The sequence below is a fragment of the Prionailurus bengalensis genome, chromosome D2, assembly GCF_016509475.1.
Source record: "Prionailurus bengalensis isolate Pbe53 chromosome D2, Fcat_Pben_1.1_paternal_pri, whole genome shotgun sequence".
Classification (NCBI taxonomy): domain Eukaryota; kingdom Metazoa; phylum Chordata; class Mammalia; order Carnivora; family Felidae; genus Prionailurus; species Prionailurus bengalensis.
Window position 1 is genome coordinate 55,813,150 of NC_057351.1, and position 20,469 is coordinate 55,833,618.

General features: G+C 51.7%; 1 protein-coding gene across 1 annotated transcript in view; it reads right to left on the minus strand.

Annotated features, from left to right (window-relative positions):
* SLIT1 (slit guidance ligand 1) overlaps window positions 1-20,469 on the minus strand; it is a 175,999-nt gene that overhangs the window by 18,369 nt on the left and 137,161 nt on the right. Inside the window, exons 19-25 of the mRNA XM_043597129.1 lie at window positions 18,901-19,044; window positions 18,472-18,638; window positions 15,502-15,634; window positions 13,069-13,137; window positions 10,509-10,580; window positions 7,989-8,060; window positions 7,085-7,156 (exon numbers count right to left, since the gene is read on the minus strand). Coding sequence (XP_043453064.1) covers window positions 7,085-7,156; window positions 7,989-8,060; window positions 10,509-10,580; window positions 13,069-13,137; window positions 15,502-15,634; window positions 18,472-18,638; window positions 18,901-19,044 — 729 coding nt within the window. The remainder of the gene's footprint in view (window positions 1-7,084; window positions 7,157-7,988; window positions 8,061-10,508; window positions 10,581-13,068; window positions 13,138-15,501; window positions 15,635-18,471; window positions 18,639-18,900; window positions 19,045-20,469) is intronic.

Genomic DNA, 20,469 nt, shown 5'->3' on the forward strand with positions numbered 1-20,469 from the left:
CAGGGTCTGGATCTGACTCTGAAGCCCATACTGTTGTTCTTCTTTTCATTTTTAACTAAGCAAGGAGCACACGAACGCATTCTCAGTCTAAACTACTTTGACAAACTGCGCAGAGAAGTCTCCACCTCACACGACGTGGTAAACATACTAAATGCCATGAATTTTACACACCAAAATGGTTCATTTGATCTTATGTGAATGTCACCTTCATTTTTTTCAGAAAGGCATGTTCCTGTTACTGACGGGAGAGCAAAATGGTGTAACTCTGACAGAGGGAACCTCGTGATATCTATCAAATCACCCATGCAGTTGCCTTTGGACCTAGCAATTCTGTTCCTGGAAGTTTATCTCACAGATACACCTCTACAGGTGTATAAAGGTGTGTGTGCGGTGGGACTGATCACAGCTTTGTTTGTAACAGCCTGAAATGAACTACACTATACCCACGTCACAAAGAAAAGCTGCACCCGGTGCCTCTACCACGTCAGAAGGACCCATGGCCATACGGCCACATGGTCACCGCACTCAGGCGTGTGGCTTCCCGCTCCTCTCCCATAGCAACGTAGAAGATTCTTCACAAATTATATCCACCTACTGCACATCGTCCCCAGGCAGCTTTTTGTCACCAAGCGACATGTCTTGGAGATCCTTCCAGATCAGCATAAATGGATCCACCTCATTTTGTCCAAGGGCTTCCTGGCATCCCAAAGTAATGGACATCTAGCTTACTGAGCAATGTCCCTGTTGCCAGGCATCCTGGTTGTTTCCAAAGGCAGCGAATACTCTTGTCCATGCTTCTTTGGGAGGTGTGAGCATTGCTCTAGAACAGGTGCCCAGAAGCAGGCTTCTACTTCTAGATCACGGAGGATATGCATACTGGGTGTTCACAGGCCCTCCAAAACGAGGTGGCATCGGTTCACACCCGCCTGCGGCATAAGGCCATGCCTGCTCCCTCCCATCCCCGCCCGACACCGACACCACACAGCCAACTCTGTAGGGTTTACCAACCAGCGGACAACTGCAGCATCTCACTGACTCACAGCGGGAGATTTAGAGATGGGTCAGAGACAGGGCAGGGGAGGGTAGGGGGTAGAGTTCCTCGGCCTGGCAAATAGAAAAATCAGAGCCTGGGCCGGAGGTTCGTTTATATCAACGTTATTTTGAAAATATAAGGCCGTGTGACGTTAGCGAGACTGGGCTCATTTATTAAGCACCAAATAGACGCGCTGCCCTCTTCCACCTGTTTCTGGGCAGCAGAGAGGACGTGGACCCCCCCGAAGTGGTTCGGTCTGATGAAAGCAGCAGCAACCCTGAGCAGGAGTTCCCCAAAATAGCGCCGCTGACGACCGCGCAGTCTTACAAAGCGGCTGAGCGAGACCTGGACTGGGGCCGGCGCAGCTGCTCGCAGCCCGGTGACCTTGGGCAGCCCGCCTCACATCTCCGGGGCTCACTTTACGACGCGCTAAAGAGCCTGCAGCCTGGAGGAGGGCAGAAAGACAAGCACCAATAACCTAAAATGGGCACCAAGGGAATAACGCAGCGTGGAAAAGAAGGCCAGTTCAACCTCGACGTGTGTTTAATTTTTTCTGTCCTGATTTGCTGACAACATCCAGCCCGGCTCACAGGACAGCCGAGATGCCTTCCCTTTGCCACTGAACGGGGCCGGGGCCGCTCAGAGGTACAGGAAGCTGGGGTGCCTTGATTTTCTGACACTGCAGTGTGTTAACGGCAACAACAACAAAGTCTTTTTTAAAAAGCACAGGAATACCAAAAATTGTGCTCTAAAATGGTTACATGAACCAGAGTAATGTTTTTCACGTAAAAAGTGCAAGGTAATGCGATTATGTTATTCAAGAGGCAAATGTAGAATTTATTGTAAAATATGTTTTGTAATGCACCACAGGGGTGTGGTCTGGTAATGGGCCACGAATTTCAAGTGTACTACGAATGACTTTTTTCAAGTCCTGTAGCTCATTTCGCGGCCGAGGCCACTGTGACCGTGGATGCCTTGACAGGCCAGGATTGCCACAGTTCCAGTCCCCAGAGAGCAGCCCCTCAATAAATGGCAGGAACAGTGCGCCTCAAATCCAAGTGTCCCTTTCCGATTCTTCACATAAAAGCAGAAATAAAGAATAACAGAAAGCACCAAAGTCGATATAAAGCTCTTCAAAAGTAAATTCCGGTGGGGCCAACACATTTTCCTTGTTTCTATGGAGAGCAGACTGGGAGCCACACCCGAATTCAACCTTTCACACTTTGGTTCGCCCAGAGGCTGGGGTTTTGAGACCACTTCAGTGGTTTCACCTGGGGGCCACTTTTCCCACCGGGTGTGACTGCGAGCTCGGTGTGGAGTGGCAAGTCACAGGCCCGGCTGAGTGAGGGCCGCGGTGGGGACCGCAGCCAGGCCGCTCGTCGATCCAAAAGGACTGTGGGTTCAGGCTGACACCCGGGCAAAAGTAGAAATAATCCTGTGTTGTTGATCTTTGGTGTATCTTGGAAATAGTTGAAACAGAAGATACTTGGTGTCTTCCTGCCAAGGCCCCGCTGGGCTTCCATTAACGGAACGGGGACCAAAATAGCTTTTCCTGTGCTGTTTCACAGAGCGGCCAACGGTAGAGTTTAGCACATACTGAAACTTCCACGTCTCCCTCACCTGAGCTATACCCCCTCCGCCCACCCTCCTCGCGGGCAATCTATTTGTGTGCATCACTGTCTCCCGCTGCACTGAGGCTCCCCGGGAGCAGGAACCACGACCCCCGCTGTGCCTGACACCCGTTTGCGAACGAACACCTGCCAGGACCATGCAGAATGCACAAAGCGCACCGTGAAAGCAAAGGAAATGCAAAAAGAAAAGAGTTCCCCCATCATCCAGAAATGTAACCAGTTTAATTTTTGTGGATTTCCTTCCAGTTCTTGTGTTCACACGTGTACCTCAGTGAAATCAGAGTATACAGTCTTCTTTATCCTGTGGTTTCATCAAATAGTAAATTGCGATGCTGTAATTACAATTAACTACTTGCTATTCTGTCCTGTGGGCATAGTATGATCTACTTAATCATTCCATATTTACTTTTTAAAGTTATTTATATTATGTTGAGAGAAAGAGGGCACACTTAGGTACTCAAACAGGGGAGGGGCTGAGAGAGAGAGAGAGAGAGAGACAGAAAGAATCCCAAGCAGGTTCTGAGCTGTCAGTGCAGAGCCTGACAGGGGGCTCAATCACATGAACTGTGAGATCATGATCAGAGCTGAAATCAAGAGTTGGACACTTAACTGTCTGAGCCACCTGGGTGCCCCACCATATTTACTTTTTCCACAGCATTCTTAGTGAATTCGGGATCTAGCTTCCCAGCACGCAGTAAATCAGACGCAACAAAATGCCAGATTATAGAAATGACGAAAGATGTTGGAGAACCTTGGCACAGGATCTGGCACACAGTGAATATTTGTTGATGAAGAGACGGATGGATGGATGGATGGATGGATGGACAAATGGATGAAAATTGAGCTAACTGCAAAGTAAATATAAAAGTAAACCACAGCAGAGCGAACCCAGGGCAGTGTGGATGCTTACAATCACTATGGCATATGGACCACAGTGGACCTTAGAAATAACCTTGGTACAGGAAAGAAAGAGGCCCAAAGAGAAGAATGAATTGTCTGGGATCCCACTGCAAGTCGATGGCAGAACAAGGAACCTAACGCCACACGTCCTGATTCCTGAAGTTCAAGGAGACTGAATGTGGTGGACCTCAGCCTCCACTGCACCTGCTCACCCCGCCTCCCACATACTGCTAGTGAAGAGGAGAGGCCCGGGCAAGAGTCACAGGAGGAACAGAGGGCACTCCAGGAGCCAGGGACTCCGGATGCTAACTCTTGGGCAACCCCTGACTTGTTACAGAGCCGTGGGTGCCTCCCCCCGCTTCAGATTGCACACGGCCCTTGTGAAGCCAAGCGGAATGCGGTGAGCCTACGCTGTCCTGGTACCACTCCCTGACTCCTTGCAAGTGCTCGAGAAATCCTTATGGAACAGCTACGGCTCTCCCGTGCGGGGCAGATGGTGGACACGTGTGTGCACACGTACACGTGTCCTCAGTACCGCGCGTGCACCCACACCTGAACACAAGCACACGCACGAGTCCCAGGCTGCTGCCTAGTTCCATTTGAGACCCTGGGTATCAAGGGCAGACCTTATTCGTGACGCTGCTTCACTGGAAGCTTTCTTTCACGCAGATGCTGCCCTGTAGAGAGAGGGGCTTGGATGCAGTGAACAAACACATCTAATCTGCAATGCCGACACCCTGTTCTACAATTGCTGCTTAACGGATCTCTACCTCCTGCTTTATTTCTTCCAGATTGGATCTGGCTTTTTGGCTTGATGTTACTGTTCTCCTAAAGAAAGTCTGAATTTATAGATGCGTCTGGTTCAACAGTTGTTTGGCAGCTCTGTTTTTTTGTTTGTAGAAAACATGCTGTTTGTTCCCACCTCCCCCTTGAAAAACGAGGCCTCTAGATTTTGAGCTAGAGTCAAAATCGGAATGGACTTGGATATTGTTCAGTTTTCATCAGGAAGAAGGAAGGGTAGTCAGCTGCACACTTAAGTCCCAAGTACAGGAGATACTTGAAGGGGGAATCCAAAGGCAAGAAAGGTGGACCAGATGCTTGAAGAGGCCTTGCCTGGCAAGTGGTGTTGGGGACGTGGGCAGCTAAAGCAGGCCCTTGTCATAGCGAGGTGGGGGGGCGGTGAGGAAAGGCGCTGCGTGGGCCCAGAGCAGGGCAGACCCTGGTGCCCGTGAAGACAAGCACAAATGCCCTCTGGAGAGAAGCGTCTCTAATGTAGGTCCTCAGAGTTCCAAACATCTGCAAAATCTGAGCTCACCACCACTAACTACCAAACGCAGATGGAAACACGGCCCTGTTGACCAGGAGTCACCGAGAGCAGTGATCCACACAGCCCCGGCCTGGCCTTTGTCTTGACCCACCATCTCCAGCCAGGCTCCTTCCTGCCTCATCCCATGCAGCCAGCCTCCACATGTCACCACAGCTTTCCAGGAGTTTTCTGCGACTTAATTCTTCCACAATTCCCTTCTATCTGTAAAATAAAGTCCCAACTCTTTAGCGTGACACAAAAGGCCCTTCACAATGGAATTCAATGTTCCTTTCCAGATTCGTCTCTTCCGACCCCACACTCCTTGCCCAACGAACGAAGCCCTGTATGTCCTATGCTGGACAACACAGCATCCCTGAATATGTCATTTACTTTCTTGCCTTCTCGCCTCTGCCCATGCTGTTCCCTCCTCCTAGAAAGTCTTTCCCCATCTTCTCCAAATGGCAAAAGTGTGCAGTTCAGTAGCATCGATGAACACTCACAATGTTGTGCAACCATCACCACGATCTGGCTCTAAAACTCTTCATCACCCCAAACAGAAACTCTGTACCCACTGAATAAAAATCCCCCATTTACCCCCGCTCCCAGCACCTGTCAGCCACCATTCTCCTTTCTGTAGCTTTGATTTGACTTTCCTAGGCCTCGTATCGGTGGAATCATACGATGTTTGTCCTGTAACGTCTGGGTTATTTCACTTGGCATGTTTGCAAGGTTCATCCATGTTTGTCGCAGGTGACAGAGTTTCAGTTCTTTTTAAGGCTGAATAAGATACCATTGTATGGGGGCGCCCGGGTGGCTCAGTTTGTTAAGTGTCTGACTCCAGCTCAGGTCATGATCTCACGGTTCATGAATTTGAGCCCCGCATCAGGCTCCCTGCTGTCAGCACAGAGCCTGCTTCCGATCCTCTGTCCCCCTCTCTTCCTGCCCTTATCCTGCTCGTTCTCTCTCTTCCAAAATAAACTTTAAAATTAAAAAAAAAGATCCCATTGTATGTCTATATCACATTATCCACTCATCCATCAATGGACACTTGAGTCCTTTCTGATTTTTGCCTATTGCGTGAATAACGCCGCTATGAACGTGGGTCGTACAAGTATCTGTTTTCAGATTTATTTGTTTGTTTGTTTAGAGCATTGATGAGGGAGGGGTAGCAGGAGAGGGAGAGAGACATGGGCTCAGTCTCATGACTGTGACATCATGACCTGAGCCGAAATCAAGAGTCAGACACTTAACCGACCGAGCCACCCAGGAGCCCCACGTATCTGTTTTGAGAATCTGCTTTCAATTATTTGGGGTACACACTTAGAAGTAGAATTGCCGGGTCACAGGGTAATTCCACATTTACCCTTGCGAGGAACTGGGCATACTGCTTTTTTTTTTTTTAATTTTTTTTTTTAATGTTTATTTATTTTTGAGACAGAGAGAGACAGAGCATGAATGGGGGAGGGGCAGAGAGAGAGGGAGACACAGAATCGGAAGCAGGCTCCAGGCTCTGAGCCATCAGCCCAGAGCCCGATGCGGGGCTCGAACTCACAGACCGCGAGATCGTGACCTGGCTGAAGTCGGACGCTCAACCGACTGAGCCACCCAGGCGCCCCTTTTTTTTTTTTTTTTTAATTTTTTTTTTTAATCATACTGCTTTTTAAAAATCCACATAGTACTGCCAGCTACATGGTTTTGGAAGCAATTCTACATCTCATTATACCACTCCTTGGGGGCAGTAAATTTCCAGAGCTTATCCCCCACCCCGTGAAGGGAGAGGCCCAAGTGTCGTGTCTTGCTTAAGAGCATGGGCTTTCGAGACAGAAGACCCCAGCCCCCACCACCTATGCAACGTTGGGCAAGCTTCTCACACTTTCTGGGCCCGTTTCCCCGTGTGTAGGATAGGAATAATTGTGCCTATGCTGTAGGATCGCTGTGAGGACTAAATTAGCTGAGGCGGTCAATAAATGGCCATCGTCACTTTTATTACTGCGTATGAAGAACCGTTCTCAGATTCCATTGCTGTGTTGACGAAACACCGAATGTGTAAGAAACTGAGATGGGGAGTATCTGAAGTTCACAAGCTAAACTTGTTTCAGGGCAAAAGCCACAAACTTTGACAGTTACAGAAGATGGAGGGGGGGGCATGTTTCTTGGAATACAAGTTCTTTTTAAATCCAAAGAGGCCTCGAGAATTGGGCGGGGGTTACTTACAGGTGAGACAGGGAGGTCACGTCTGTGAAGATGCCCTCTTGGAGGGTGGAGATGTCATTGCCATGCAGGGATCTGAGGAGAGAAGAGGCTGTCAGTGCCTCGCCCAGGGACAGAGACAGGAGAACTGATGGAGTGTGTCATGCTTATCCTTGGGTCTCGGTCAAGGTCAATGCTAGAGGGAGCCGGTGCCCCCCTCAGAGACCCCACCCTGCCGGCCACCGGCCACCCACCAGGCAAGGGAGAGGGAGCGCCCTTCTCAGGGACTTGTTTTTGCCATCACAAATAACTCAAAGCACCATTTCCGTTTACATGACAAATGGAACGCAAGGCCCTGACCCTGTGCCCTCCCTCACTCCGCCAGCAAGTCTGGGTGGGGGGGAGGTAGTGGGGGAAGGTCCTTCTTGGTAAAAAAAAAAGTTACTATGGCAAGCCGTAGACTGGGGATAAAGAATGCACCGTGCCCCAGGCAGGGCTGCCGGAGGATTCATGCAGATACTTGAGAGGCCTTCATAACAGCCGTGACAGAGGACTTTGATCACAGGGCAAAAACTCCCAGTGGGAATTCTTAGGAAAGGTTCACAAATCTCCTGCCAACAATCTCCACTGGAACCGGAAACTCACATGCAAACAAGAGGCTACCTTATCTTGGATGCCCCCACCTCCCATTGCTCCCCCAAAACACAAAGTGGGGCAGACAGCAACCCCCATTTCTCAGAGTTTTCCGTTCACTCTTCAGCCTCCATGAGGGGCTTGAATGGAAATGGACAGGCCTCCCAGCTTTGGACACCGTTGGCTCTGCTGGGGCCACAGACATGGAGACATTTCTACCCACCAGGTGGGCTGCAGGTCCTCCGTGGGGTGGGTCTCTTTAGAGGAATTAAGAATGAAGAACGGGGAGACTTACAGCAGGCGCAGGGAGCGCAGCCCCTGGAAGGCCAGCGGAGGGATGCACTGGAGGGCGTTGTAGCTGAGAATCCTGTGGGATGAGAGGGAGGGTGAGGGAGGGAGCAGGACAGGGGTGGGGGGCACCATGTTGCTGACCAGGCCCTTGCAGGCTGGCTCAGCAGCAAAATGTGGGAGGCCTGAGCGTGGAAGAGGGTGTGGGCTGAGCTCCTGGCCTAGTCAGCCCTGTGACCCGGGCCTGTCCCCTAACCCTTTTATGCCTCTCAGCTCCCTCAGCGGCAGAGCAGGGACAAAAACAATGACAACTTGATAGGGTTTTTTCTGTGGGTAAGGGGAGATGGCCCAGGTGAAGCCCTCAGCGCGGTGCCCGGCTCCCAGGGAGGCCTCAGTAAGGAGACTGGGTGCACTTCCTCGTGGAGGCCACTCCAGCAAGGGCCAGAGGCAGGGTCCCCGTGAAGTGGACACCGGACCAGGACCTGCCTCACTTCCAGAGTGGACCGGTGAGGTCCAGGCCCAGCTAGTAATCTAACATTGGGAAGCTGTGGTGGTGACGAGGGCACCATGACTACCCCCGTCGTAAAGATGGGGAAACTGAGGCCCTGCAAGGTGAAAGAACTTCGCCAGGGTGGCGTAATTAAGTCAGTAAGCTGGGTTTTTAATTCAGCTTCTCAGTTTCCAGAGTCCACAGGCTAACCCACTCTCCCCAAATGCTTCCAAATAAATGAATCCACCAAGGGCAGATGGGCAGGTTGACAACAAGGGAGGTGATACTCGTGATAGCTCCAGATGTCCGTCAGCAGAGGGACAGGGACACTCCGGTGCAGCCATACAGTGGGACATCACTAGTCGCTGACAAGAAGGAAGGAACTACCCATACGTGCGGTGACATGGGGGAATTTCGGAGTAACTGTGTGGGTTGAAAGATGCCGAACAAAAAGGAGTATCGTTGCACGATCCCAAACATGCAAAACCCTATGCGATGCGGACTCACCCACAGAGCCGAATGGTGGCGGCCCTGGGATGGGGGTGCTGGGAGGGGCCGGGCAGAGGGTGCGAGGAGGCTTCTGGGGGTGACGGAAGGGGTCTCTGTGTTCGTTGTGGTGATGGTTCCAAGGACGTGAACGTAAGTCAGGATGTATCCTTATTTGCCGTAAGCATGTACAGTTTCTTTTATGCTGACTGTACCTCACTAGGGCTATTTTCAAATAATAATGAGAGCAGGCGTGTGCTCCTGTCACAGGAATGGGTTCTGTTTTCCCCGGCAGCTGCCGGAACCACTGAGACCAGGACTTCTCAGCCCGGCACTACCAACAATTCTTTGTTGGGGGGCTGCCCTGGGCATTTTACGGTGTGTAGGGGTAAAATCCTGGCCTCTGCCCACAAGGTGTTGGGGGCTTTGCCTGCCCCTGCTCTAGCTTTGACCCCCGAAAATGCTTCAGACATTGCCAGACGGCCCCCGGTAGGCAGGATCTCCCTGGCTGACGGCAGCTTCACATCCAGTCTCACAAAGACTTCGAAATGGGAACCAGTTGATGAGAAGACTCTGGAGCAAGTAAGTGCAGGTGGGTAACCTAGAACCAGAATTTCATGGCCTCGGGCCCACCTTCTGCTCCTGGGGGTCTGGCTGGGTCACGACCCCATCCTTTTTTGGGGGTACTGGCTCTAATGTTGGACCACGGTGGAGCCCAAGGGAAAGTTCTTAGGTTCTTGGCACATTGTCTGTAAAATGAGGTGTGGAGAAGGGGAGTGAGATACCCCCGTAAGCTGCAGGCCAGTATACGGGCTGCTTGTTATTCTTTCCAACTGATTGCTTGGCATGTAATTAAAGCGATCATTGAAACAACTCAGAATATGGGCACAAAAGTGTTCGGAAGCACCGTTCACAATAGTTCGAACTGGAAACAACCCCACTATCCATCCGTAGTGAGACGGGTAAGGAAGGTATGGCATATTCCCACAAAGGAATACTACACAGCAGTAAAAATGACCAGACCGCGGCTTCACGTGAGTGGACCTCGCAAACATAATGCTACATAAAATAAGCCAGGTACAAAAAAAAAAAATACATCCTGTATGATTCAATTTACATAAAAATAAAACTGCTTTGTGTAGAAGTGCATATGTAGATGGCAGTGCTATAAAGAAAATCAAAGACATGATCACCATAAAAGTCAGGGGAGGGACTTCCTGGAGACGGTGGGGAGGGGGGAACGAATGATCAAGAAGGGGCTGGGGGAAGGACTTTTGGGCGTGCTGTGTTCCATTTTGTGCCTGAGGTATTTACACATGTGCTAGCTTTATGGTTATTTGTTAAATTGTATTTTATATTTTTTTGCATTTTTCTGTATGTATGCTATATTTCACAATAAAAAAAAAATTTGGTTTTGTTTTTTTTTTTCTTTTTGGCTGGCAAGGCCAGGCACACTCCCTGGTAGATGAAGAGTGACCAGTGGGGCTTGGAGAAAGTCTCGGTGACGCAGCGCGCGTGCCCTCTCTCCACCTCCCCACCACTGGGACTCACAGAGTGGTCAGCTGGCTCATGTTGGTGAAGGAGGAGTTGCTCAAGGAACTGATCTTGTTGTTACTCAAGTCCCTGGAAAAGACAAAAGCATCACTGCTTAGAAGAAAGAAGAACCCAATCCTGGCTCTCTGCTACAGGCTCCTCCGCTCCCCCACTCTGTCCATGCCCCCCCACCCCGCCATTCCCCCCCCCCCCCCCCCGCCTCCCGCCCCAGCCAGGTGGCTGCAGGGGCTTGGGGTGGTGGTAGAGAGGGGCACTTGGTTCACAAATAGTTACTGCCCTCTGCTCTGCTCCCTAAACTCCCACTGCGTCCTCAGGGCTACATGTTTCCATTGCCTTTCCCCACCCCACCCCTGCCCCCCACAAGGACAGACTGGCTCATGCCCCCTTCCACCGTGGAAATGCTCCCACCAAGGAACTACCAGATCTAGTGGGCTCTGTGCTTTCTCTCTAGCTAGTACTTCACACAGGCTCCTTCCGTGGCTCTCCTACCGTCCTACCAAGGGGACAATAACCACCTTTTTTCAAATGAAGCAGGGTGATCAAGTACCCCCCCCCCCCCCGTCACAACTGATACCCCTCTTCTCAAACCTCCTTTCAAACCCCATCCATCCTCAGACACCTGTCTTCCCACACCACCACCACCCCACCTCCCTGGCCGTGCCTCCTCCATCTCTTGGTAAAGCTTCTTTCCCAGACAACCCTACCTTCTTGACCCTCTTCCTTTAGTCCACTCTGGGAGCCTCGGGAAGCTCCTGGCTTCACTCCCCACCACGTGCAACAGTGCCCTCGCCTCTGAACTCCCCTCCAGAGACAGTCCAGCTCCAGTCCACATCTTGCACTTTTCCTACCCCCTACCCACCTAGTCCACAGCCCCAAGGACCCAGAAACACTGCCCTAACTGGCCCCGCCCCCTAGCTCCTCTCTCTCAGCCTCCTCTTTCATTTCTGCTTACTCAAGCCATGTCTTTTCCTGGCTTCTGTCTCAGACTTGTATCTCATCTCTCCCCTAAATTTGCCCCCTTTCTATCCATCTTCCACACGGGCGGGCACCACCTCAATCTTTCTAAGACACAAATCTGACTAGGTCACTTCTCTGCCAAATCCCACAGTGGCTCTCATTTGCCTAAAAAATTATCCCAGCCACCTGCTAGGTGCTCCCGGCTCCGGCCCACCTCTCCCTCACTGCCTCCCACGTGCCTGGCATAGATTTGCTACACTTCCTGAAATTCTCTTGCCCCTGTTCCCTCTGCCTACTGGCGAGTTCTGCCTCTGCCCTGGCCCCCACACGTGCCCTGACTTCATTTCCTCTTAGTAAATGTTCCTCTAACTCGTTTAAGACCGGTCTATTGTTCTCAGGCCACACTGTAGTTCTTCTCTGAGCTCTCGGCACACCGCGTGGTCCCTGCTTCTGATTGGCAAGGACTGGCCCCATATCGGCCCTCTCTCCCTCCTTTCCTCCCAAAGGTATCCAAGCCACCAGTGTAGCTGCCTCAAATTAGACCAGAGAAAAGCCGTCTATGTCTTTGCTACTCTGTCACCAGCCACCAAATCACTGCCTTCCTCCCACCCCTCACACCATTGGAACAGTCAAAACACATCTGCTAGGTCTTTAGGTAAAGACAGATCCACTGGAGCTTCAAGATTCTGTGCTACTCAAAGTAGCCAGTCCCTGAACTGAATGTCCCACAACAAGGACCTTGTGCCAAAGTGCAGTCACCTATGACGCTAAACACACAACTTAGTTTAGCGAACGCTTTTTTCATAGTGACACTTCTCAGTGATGGAAGCAAGACACTGATTTACATTCTGGTGCAAGTTTCTTATCTAATTGTGGACCCATTACAAACAGTTCTCTAGTGACCATTGGTCTATAGACCACACTTTGAGTAGTAGTACTGCTCCAAGCCAAACTAACATGGAATGTTCTCTGGACTTCTTTTGGGGAGAATCTAGCCAATAAGCACACCAAGACAATTGGAGAGAGGTGTTAATTAGGTTGGAGAGATGAGAAGAAATGAAGTTTATTCTGAGGCTTAGTTCATATATTTTCATGGAGTGGAAAGGCTCAAAGGTGTAAATAACAGAAAAAGAGATGTTAGCCTGAAGAAAAACTTAGTCACTGATGTATATTTGTAGCTGTCGTATTTCATGTTTGGTTTAGGGGCCAAGGATGGACTGCGTTTTCCATCAGCCTCTACTTCTGCTCTGGCCCCCTTCCTTTACCAGGATGACCCTCATTAACAATAATTCTCAGCCCACATGGAGACTTGGGGTGACAGGCTAGGGAGAAGTGGACAGGGTCCAACTCAAGGGAGCCAGGAACCATGCCATTCCCAAGCATGGCCACTAGGTGGCAACACAGTTCTACGCACTGACATTCAGGGAGGGAAGGGGCAAAATAAAAACCAGATGACCTGGAAGCTGAGTGGTAGGGAATTCCAGAAAAGCTGGAGCCAGAGGGTCAGATACCAGTGCGCCCCCCCCCCCCCCCCCCCCCCGCCCCGCGCCCGCCATCCTCTAAGGCAGGCTTGGGATCCTCGAGAGGCCCGAATACTCACACAAGCTGCAGGTACTTGAAGGTAGACAGCTGTCCCGGAACCAGGGTGAACTGGTTCCCATCCAAGTAACTACAGGACAGAACACAACAGTTAGTGCGGTGCTAGGGGAGCCTCCCCTGCAGCCAGGGCCTTCTAGTTCCTCTCCTCTCCTACATGCAGACCACACAATTGGCCCAGAATTACTAACTGGAGGAGAAAAGATGCAGTTTCTTAGGCATTTGGGTAGATGCCACCCAAAGAACTCGGTAAAAGCTCTGATACACAAAGCCTCCCTTGGCTTCCTTTCTGCCCCTGCCTCGCCCTCTCAGCCTCCTCCCTGTTGGCGGGCGCTACCCAGGGCTCAATGCTGGGCTCCTCTCTCTCCCCTCTCTGCCCTGCAGTTTTCTTGGCCAGACGGGTCGGATCTGCCACTAGTCCCCTCAGGTCCACCTGCCAGGCCCCTCACCAGCTAGCAAGGCCCTCCCTCCACCTGCTGGCTGATCCCGTGGGAGCCCCAGACCCAAACCTGCCCAAACCTGACCTCAGGGCTTTCACACCCAAACTGGTTCCCCTGACCCCCTCAGCATCACACCATGATCCTAACCACCCAGGCTCAGGACCCTCAAGGTGACTCTCCTACTCACTCAACAGCACCCCACAGCTGCTGACTCTCCTGCCACTGGTCTCTGCTCATGTGCTGTGTTCCGCTCTCACATCTCCCCTGAATGCACACTGTCACCCACGCCTGGACTCCTCAGCTGCCTCCGTCTGTTCCTCCACCTTGGCCTCCCTTCTGGGACCCACTATACACACTGCTGCCCAAGTTGTTGTCCTCAATGCCAAGCTCACCAAAGGTCCTTGTAACATTCCCTAAGGTGCCCCATGTCTACAAGGTGGAGCTTGGGATTCAAGATGCTGTGAAGGTCCCCTATCCCCCCAGACATCCTCGCTGAGCAGGGATCCAAGGGCCAGGAGCTGAAACCCCCGTTGGGCTCCCTGTCCAGGACCCCCACCGACTGCAGCCCTCAGGATGGCTCGCCGCCACCCCCAAAGATCCAGAGAGCAGCAAAATCACGGCTTTACTCATCCTGACCCATCACTCTGGGTCATACAAAGTGACTTCCCACCCATCTCACGTGATCCTCTCAATGGCTCTTCTCAACACACCCTAGTGGCCCCACTTAAGAGCTGGGAAAACGGAGGCCTAGAGAAGTCAAGTGATTTTCCCAGCCTCTGAACTTCAGCATCCTTAGTCAAAGAAGCCAGGCCGTTCCACCTATCACATTATGCTCAGGGTGGCCAGGAGGCACCAAGGAGGAAGCAGGACACTAACACGATGATAGAAAACTGGGCGAGGGACACCGGACAAGGACTGCAGTGGTTGGTGTGCCTGTAAAGAAACAGCCTGCCTCGCCAGTAATGAAAGAAACACAAATGGGGGCGCCTGGGTGGCTCAGTCGGTTAAGCGTCCGACTTCAGCCCGGGTCACGATCTCGCGGTCCGGGAGTTCGAGCCCCGCGTCGGGCTCTGGGCTGATGGCTCGGAGCCTGGAGCCTGTTTCTGATTCTGTGTCTCCCTGTCTCTCTGCCCCTCCCCCGTTCATGCTCTGTCTCTCTCTGTCTCAAAAATAAATAAACGTTAAAAAAAGAAAATTAAAAAAAAGAAAAGAAACACAAATGAAAAGCTCACACGCTCCCCACAGGGAAGGAAAAGCCCAACTACGGAGGCCTGGAGGGACCAATCCCAGGGGACAGGACGAGTCGGGGACGGACCACAGCCTCTTATTTGGGGGTGTCAGTGGAAGAAGCCCAGCTCTCCTCTGTCACTCACACTGACATCCATGCCCCCACGTAGGCTCAGATACCACATCCAAATCAGCACAGGTTTTAGCGCATGATGCCCAGTATGGACAGCGGGGGTGGCCACGAAGGCCATTTCCACACCCGGCCAGCTGGGGCGCGAGGACGATGGCTTTTCTGGAAGGCCATGATGCAAAAGGCAGCAAGTGCCCTAGCAATGCAGCGCTCTTTGACGAGCAGCCTCACTGAAGGGATGTTCACCTCGGGGACTTTTTTTAATAGCGAAACATTGGCAACAACTCTCCAACAAAGGGGGATTTGTTACATAGATCATAGTAGATTCGCGTGGTAGCGTCATGCGTGGCCAGCGAAAACAAACTTGTGTGAGAGTTTTCATGACGGAGGGGATGCTCACAAGCTGCGGTGAAGCGGCCAACATAAGGTTACTTCTTATTTTAAAAGCAGGCCTCGGCTTAAAGCGAGCAAGCGCTCGCCGTGGGAGACTCATGCCATCAGGTGACTGCAGAGGGGGGTCCGACAGAAGCTCAAAGGCTTCCTGGAACCAGTGTCTCCCGCGACGCCCTCGCTCCAAGCCCTAACCAGCTGTTCTTGGTGACCTTGTCCCCCCCCCACCGTCAGGCCTGGGGCTACTCACAGTTCCGTGACATTCTTGGGGATGCCTTTCGGCAGGACCTGGAGGTGCTTGTTGCTGCATCGGACCACCGTGTCCAGGCAGGCACATTCCTGGGGGCACTGGGGGCGGGGCAGGCAGCCCCCCTCCTCCTGGCCTGGGGAGGAAGGCGCGAAGCCACGTCAGTGAGGGGACAGGCCTTCTTAGGGCCTCTTATACCTGGGGCCGTGCTCTGGGTATCTCAGAACAGAAGCCCCTCTCTGACACTACCCCAGGCACTGGTAAGTCCCCTCTTGGCTGCACACCTTCCTCACTAGGAACGAAGAAGCCCCTTGGACCATTTCAAGGTTAAGATGGGTCTTGGGTCAATTTCTTCTGCCTCAGGTCCAAGGTGGACCTCAGCACAGCAGGAGGACGGCAACCATACCATTTCTTGAGCACCTACTAAGTGCCAGACAATATGTCGAACAGGATCTCTTTAACGATGCAGAAAGGATGCCAGCACCACGGGGACAGAGACTGGTCTCTGCTTTTTTGCTCACAGAAGGAGCCCAGCACCTAGAGCAGGGGCTGGCACACAGGAGTCCTCAAAACAGATCAGCTAAATGAACCCATGAATGCTGTTATACTTTACTGAGAGCCGGAGAGGTTACATAACTTGTTCGGCTCGGAAGGCTGGTCAGAGACAACGCAGCGTCTGTACCCCCATCTGGCCGACACAGACTCTGAGCACCTTCTATCACACCTCCTTCATTTATTCACTCATCTACCCAGTAAATATTCCTCCCTTCTGACTGGGTGCAGGCGGAACAATAAGGACACCACGGTAGGAGCCGCTGAGGGCACTAGGAAGCAGGTGACAGAGACTATCAGTTACGGAGGGCAGCTGTGTGCAGGCGTCGTGAACTCCCTGAATCCTCAAAACATCTCTCCGGTGGATGTGCTATCAGCTCATCGCAGAGATGAGAAGACTAAGGGCAGAGTGGTTAAGTAAGGGGCCCAAGGTCCCCCAGCCTGGAAGAGGGGCACGGGCCTGGAATCTAAGCCGGCTGCTCTCCACCACTTCAGTCTACTGCAGCAACATCTCAAAAGCGCTCCTGTCCCTTCCCCTCCAGGGAGCCCCTCTGAGGGGGGGGGAGCCTCGCACGAGCACAGAGTCGCCTGCCAGGATGCACGGACATGACAGCAGAGCTCTGGAAGGTCACCCAGCGGAACACTGACCGGGAGTCATTCCAGGACCGGGAAGTTGGAACAGGCCAACACTGGTGATCTTTTTACTCTTCTGGATTGTGTGTTGTTTTTTTAAGCAAATGGTAATGCTTCACTTTGTGATAAGAAAAGTAAAAAGAAATTGTTTCTTGAAAAGAAAATAATGTTTTCAAAAGATAATTAACGGCAGAAGGAAAGGCCCAAAATATATAGTCGGGTTTAAAAAGAAACAGAATTTGGGGCGCCTGGGTCACTCGGTGGGTTAAGCGTCTGACTCTTGCTCTCGGCTCAGGTCATGATCTCAGCGTTCGTGAGACTGAGCCCTGTGTCAGGCTCTGTGCTAACAGTGTGGAGTCTGCTTGGGATTCTCTCTCTCTCCTTCTCTCTCTGACCCCTCCTTCCCACTCTCTCTCTCTCTCTCTCTCTCAAAATAAATAAATAAACTTTAAGAAAAAAGAAAAAGGAACAGAATTTTTGGGTGGGGGATGGATAAAATAGGTAATGGGCTTTCACTTGTCGTGATAAGCCCGGGTGATGGATGGAATTGTTGAATCACTATATTGTACGCCTGAAGCTAAAATAATACTGTATGTTAACAATATTGGAATTGAAGATAAAATTAAATTAAAAAAAAAAACATTTTTTAAAAAAAAGACTAGGAAGTTATTACTATACAAAATGATATACAAATATATACGTGTGTCGTATGGAATTTTTTAAAATAGCAAGTAAAATTGCTCTAGGAAACCCATTGACTTTGTTTAGAGAAATACCCTGACCTTCTCTTTTGGTGTGAAAGTTGAAGCTCCTTGCGCGGCCTCGATGGGCCAGTCTGAGAGCTGAACTGCCCCCTGGAAGCAGGCTGAGAGCAGGGCGGAGGAGGCCAAGCGGGGGCGGGAGGGGTGGGGGCTGGAACTCCCCACAGGAAACTCCCGGCGACCAGGCTCAAGATCAGGGACCGCCGGGCTGAGCTGCAACCTTGCTCTGTTACCCTGGGTACAAATCTGCCTTCCGGCAGCTGCCTTGCCTGCGTGGAGCTCTGTCGGAAAGTCACGGGATGGGGCTACTACACTCTGCACGGGCAGGGCTAGAAGGGAGGGCCTCAGGAAAGAGAAGGGGAATCCAGAGGAAACAGGACATCAGGGTGAGAGGTGACCAGGTTTCCCACGTGGAGGATGGGGGCCCGGGAAGGTCCCACGGCACATCATGGACAGGCTGAGCCCACAAGTCTGGGGCACTGAGGAACCGCCAGGAGGCAGATCAGTGGATCAGGCACATTTACATTAAAAAAAGTACTAAGATGTAGGGGCGCCTGGGTGGCTCAGTGGGTTAAGCATCCCACTCTTGATTGTGCCTCAGGTCACAATCTCTCAGTTGGGAGTTCGAGCCCTCGTCAGGCTCTGAGCTATCAGTGTGGAGCCTGCATGAGATTCTCTCTCCTCCTCTCTCTGCTTCTCCCCTACGTGCTCTCACTCTCAAAATAAATAAAGAAACATTTTTAAAAATACACTGAAATGTTAACTGTGATTTTCTCTGAGGGATAGAATAATAGGTAACGTTTATCTCCTCCTTTTACCTATTCTTTCCATTTTTTAAACAATAACTTTTTAAACAATAACTATTGCTCTTAAAATCATGGGAAAACACCCCCAGGCAGCGGTAGGCGCAGGACTAAGACTGGGTCTCCCTGCTCCCCGCCCCACCCCAGGCCACCCCTCCCCCCCGGAAACTCTTCAGGGCTGGCCCGCCTGCCTCTCCCCTCCCGCTCAGGGCCCCACGACTTACCTTCCTCACACCTGAAGTCAGGGAAGGCCACGTCCTGCAGGGGGATCTGCCGCAGGAAGTCTGGGTTCTGGCACCGCGGGTTCCCTGTCACAATCTTCCTCCTCCGCAGCCAGTCCCCCAGCCAGGCCAGCTGACAGTTGCAGTTGAAAGGGTTGGCCAGAAGGTTTCTGGAAGAGGCAGCCGTGTGACCAGCAACACACCCTCCGGGCTGGGTTTCCCTGCAATGCCCTGTCGCCCCACCACAGGCTGGCCAGGCGGCCACCCGCGCTCTTTCCCAGACGATCGGCAGTTACCAAGACGTGGCATTCTGACGTGGTGGGACCCCACAGACCACCAGGGCCCGACACCCCCAGTGAGTCCTTTCAAGTAGCCGCCCTTGGGAGGGCGGGCGGACGGGCGCCGGGGCTCAGATGCCGGAGCCAGACTTACAGCGTGGAGAGGGCCTGCAGGGTGTCGAAGGCCCCAGGGGAGATGGTGGCGATCTGGTTGTCGTAGAGCGAGAGCAGGCGGACGTTGCGCAGGCCCGTGAAGCTGTCGTTGTGGATGCAGCTGATGCGGTTGTTCCGCAGCATCCTGGGGGGCGAGAGGGGGGAGCCCGTGCTGTGCCCGCAGCCACCCACCTGCCTGCGCCTTGCCCACGGGGGCCTCCCACAGATTCTCCTCCCGGGGCCCTCCCCTCCCCACGCTCCCCCTCAGGATGCTCTCCCAGCCACCCTGCCTGCACAGCGCCCACACGGCCTGACCTCCGCCTGCACTCCCTGGGTGCCCAGGGCCTCCCCCGCCCCCAGGCCACGCTCCGCACCAACGCCGGGGACACTGGCCCAAAACCTAGATCCAGTCGTGTTCCTCTCCAGGCCGAAGCCCCAGTGGCTCCCAAACTGCCCACGGAATAATGTTTACACTCTTTACCGTGACCCGCGGGAGCCAACCCCAGACCAGCACCGGCCGCCTTCCTGGAGAGTGACATACCCTTGACTCCTCTGTCCTGCGGGCATGCGTAGGGGCCTGCCTCTCCATGCCCTTCCCTGGCTGTGGTGTCCTTCTAGAATGACCCCTTCCCTCATTTTTATCTGCTTAAGTCTGTGTTCACCCTCCAAAACCTGGCTCCATTCCCCTCCCCAACTAAAAACAAAACCAAGCTGGACACAGAATAGGCAATTCACTAAGAAATTACAATGGTTTATGAACACCGATAAAAAAAAAAAATGTTTAAACTTACTAGTAATCAAGTACATGTAAGCAATATTGAATCTTTGCCTGACAAATTGCAAAATAACTAAAATATAGTAATATATAAATAGATAAATATAGTAATATAGTAATATATAAATAGATAAATATAGTAATAGTATAGTATATAATATAGTATAGTAAATATAGTAATAGAGGGTCGGTATGGGTGAATGGGCATTTTCACACTTGGGCTGGCAGGAGAATGGTTTGGGGCCTTCCTGGAAGTGAGAGGCAGGCAGCAAAGGCCCTAAACGGGCCTCATGCTTTCATCCTGCAAGGCTTCTTTTAGGAATTTATCAATAGGGAATAATCCTGGATGCACACAGAATTTCATGATAAAGATATTAATCACATTACTCATAATAACAAATGAAAATAGCTTGAATTTCTGGGGTGCCTGGGCAGCTCAGTTAAACATCCGACTCTTGATTTCAGCACAGATCATGATCTTACGGTTTGTGGGTTCGAGCCCCGCATCAGGCTCTGCGCTGAGGGCAGTGGAACCTACTTGGGATTCTCTCTCTCCCTCTCTCTCTGCCCTTCCCCCGCTCATGTGCACGCGTGCAAACACGTACACGGTCTCTCTCTCTCTCTGTCTCAAAAAAATAAACATTAAAAAATAAATAAAATAGCCGGAATTTCCAGTAGTTATGTAGTAGACAGTCCTTCAAAATGATGCTGTAAAAAAAATTTTAATGGTATGTAAATGCGCTCACGTTGTGTTTAAGACAAAGCAGGTTACTAAATAAAATGGATTCTAGGACT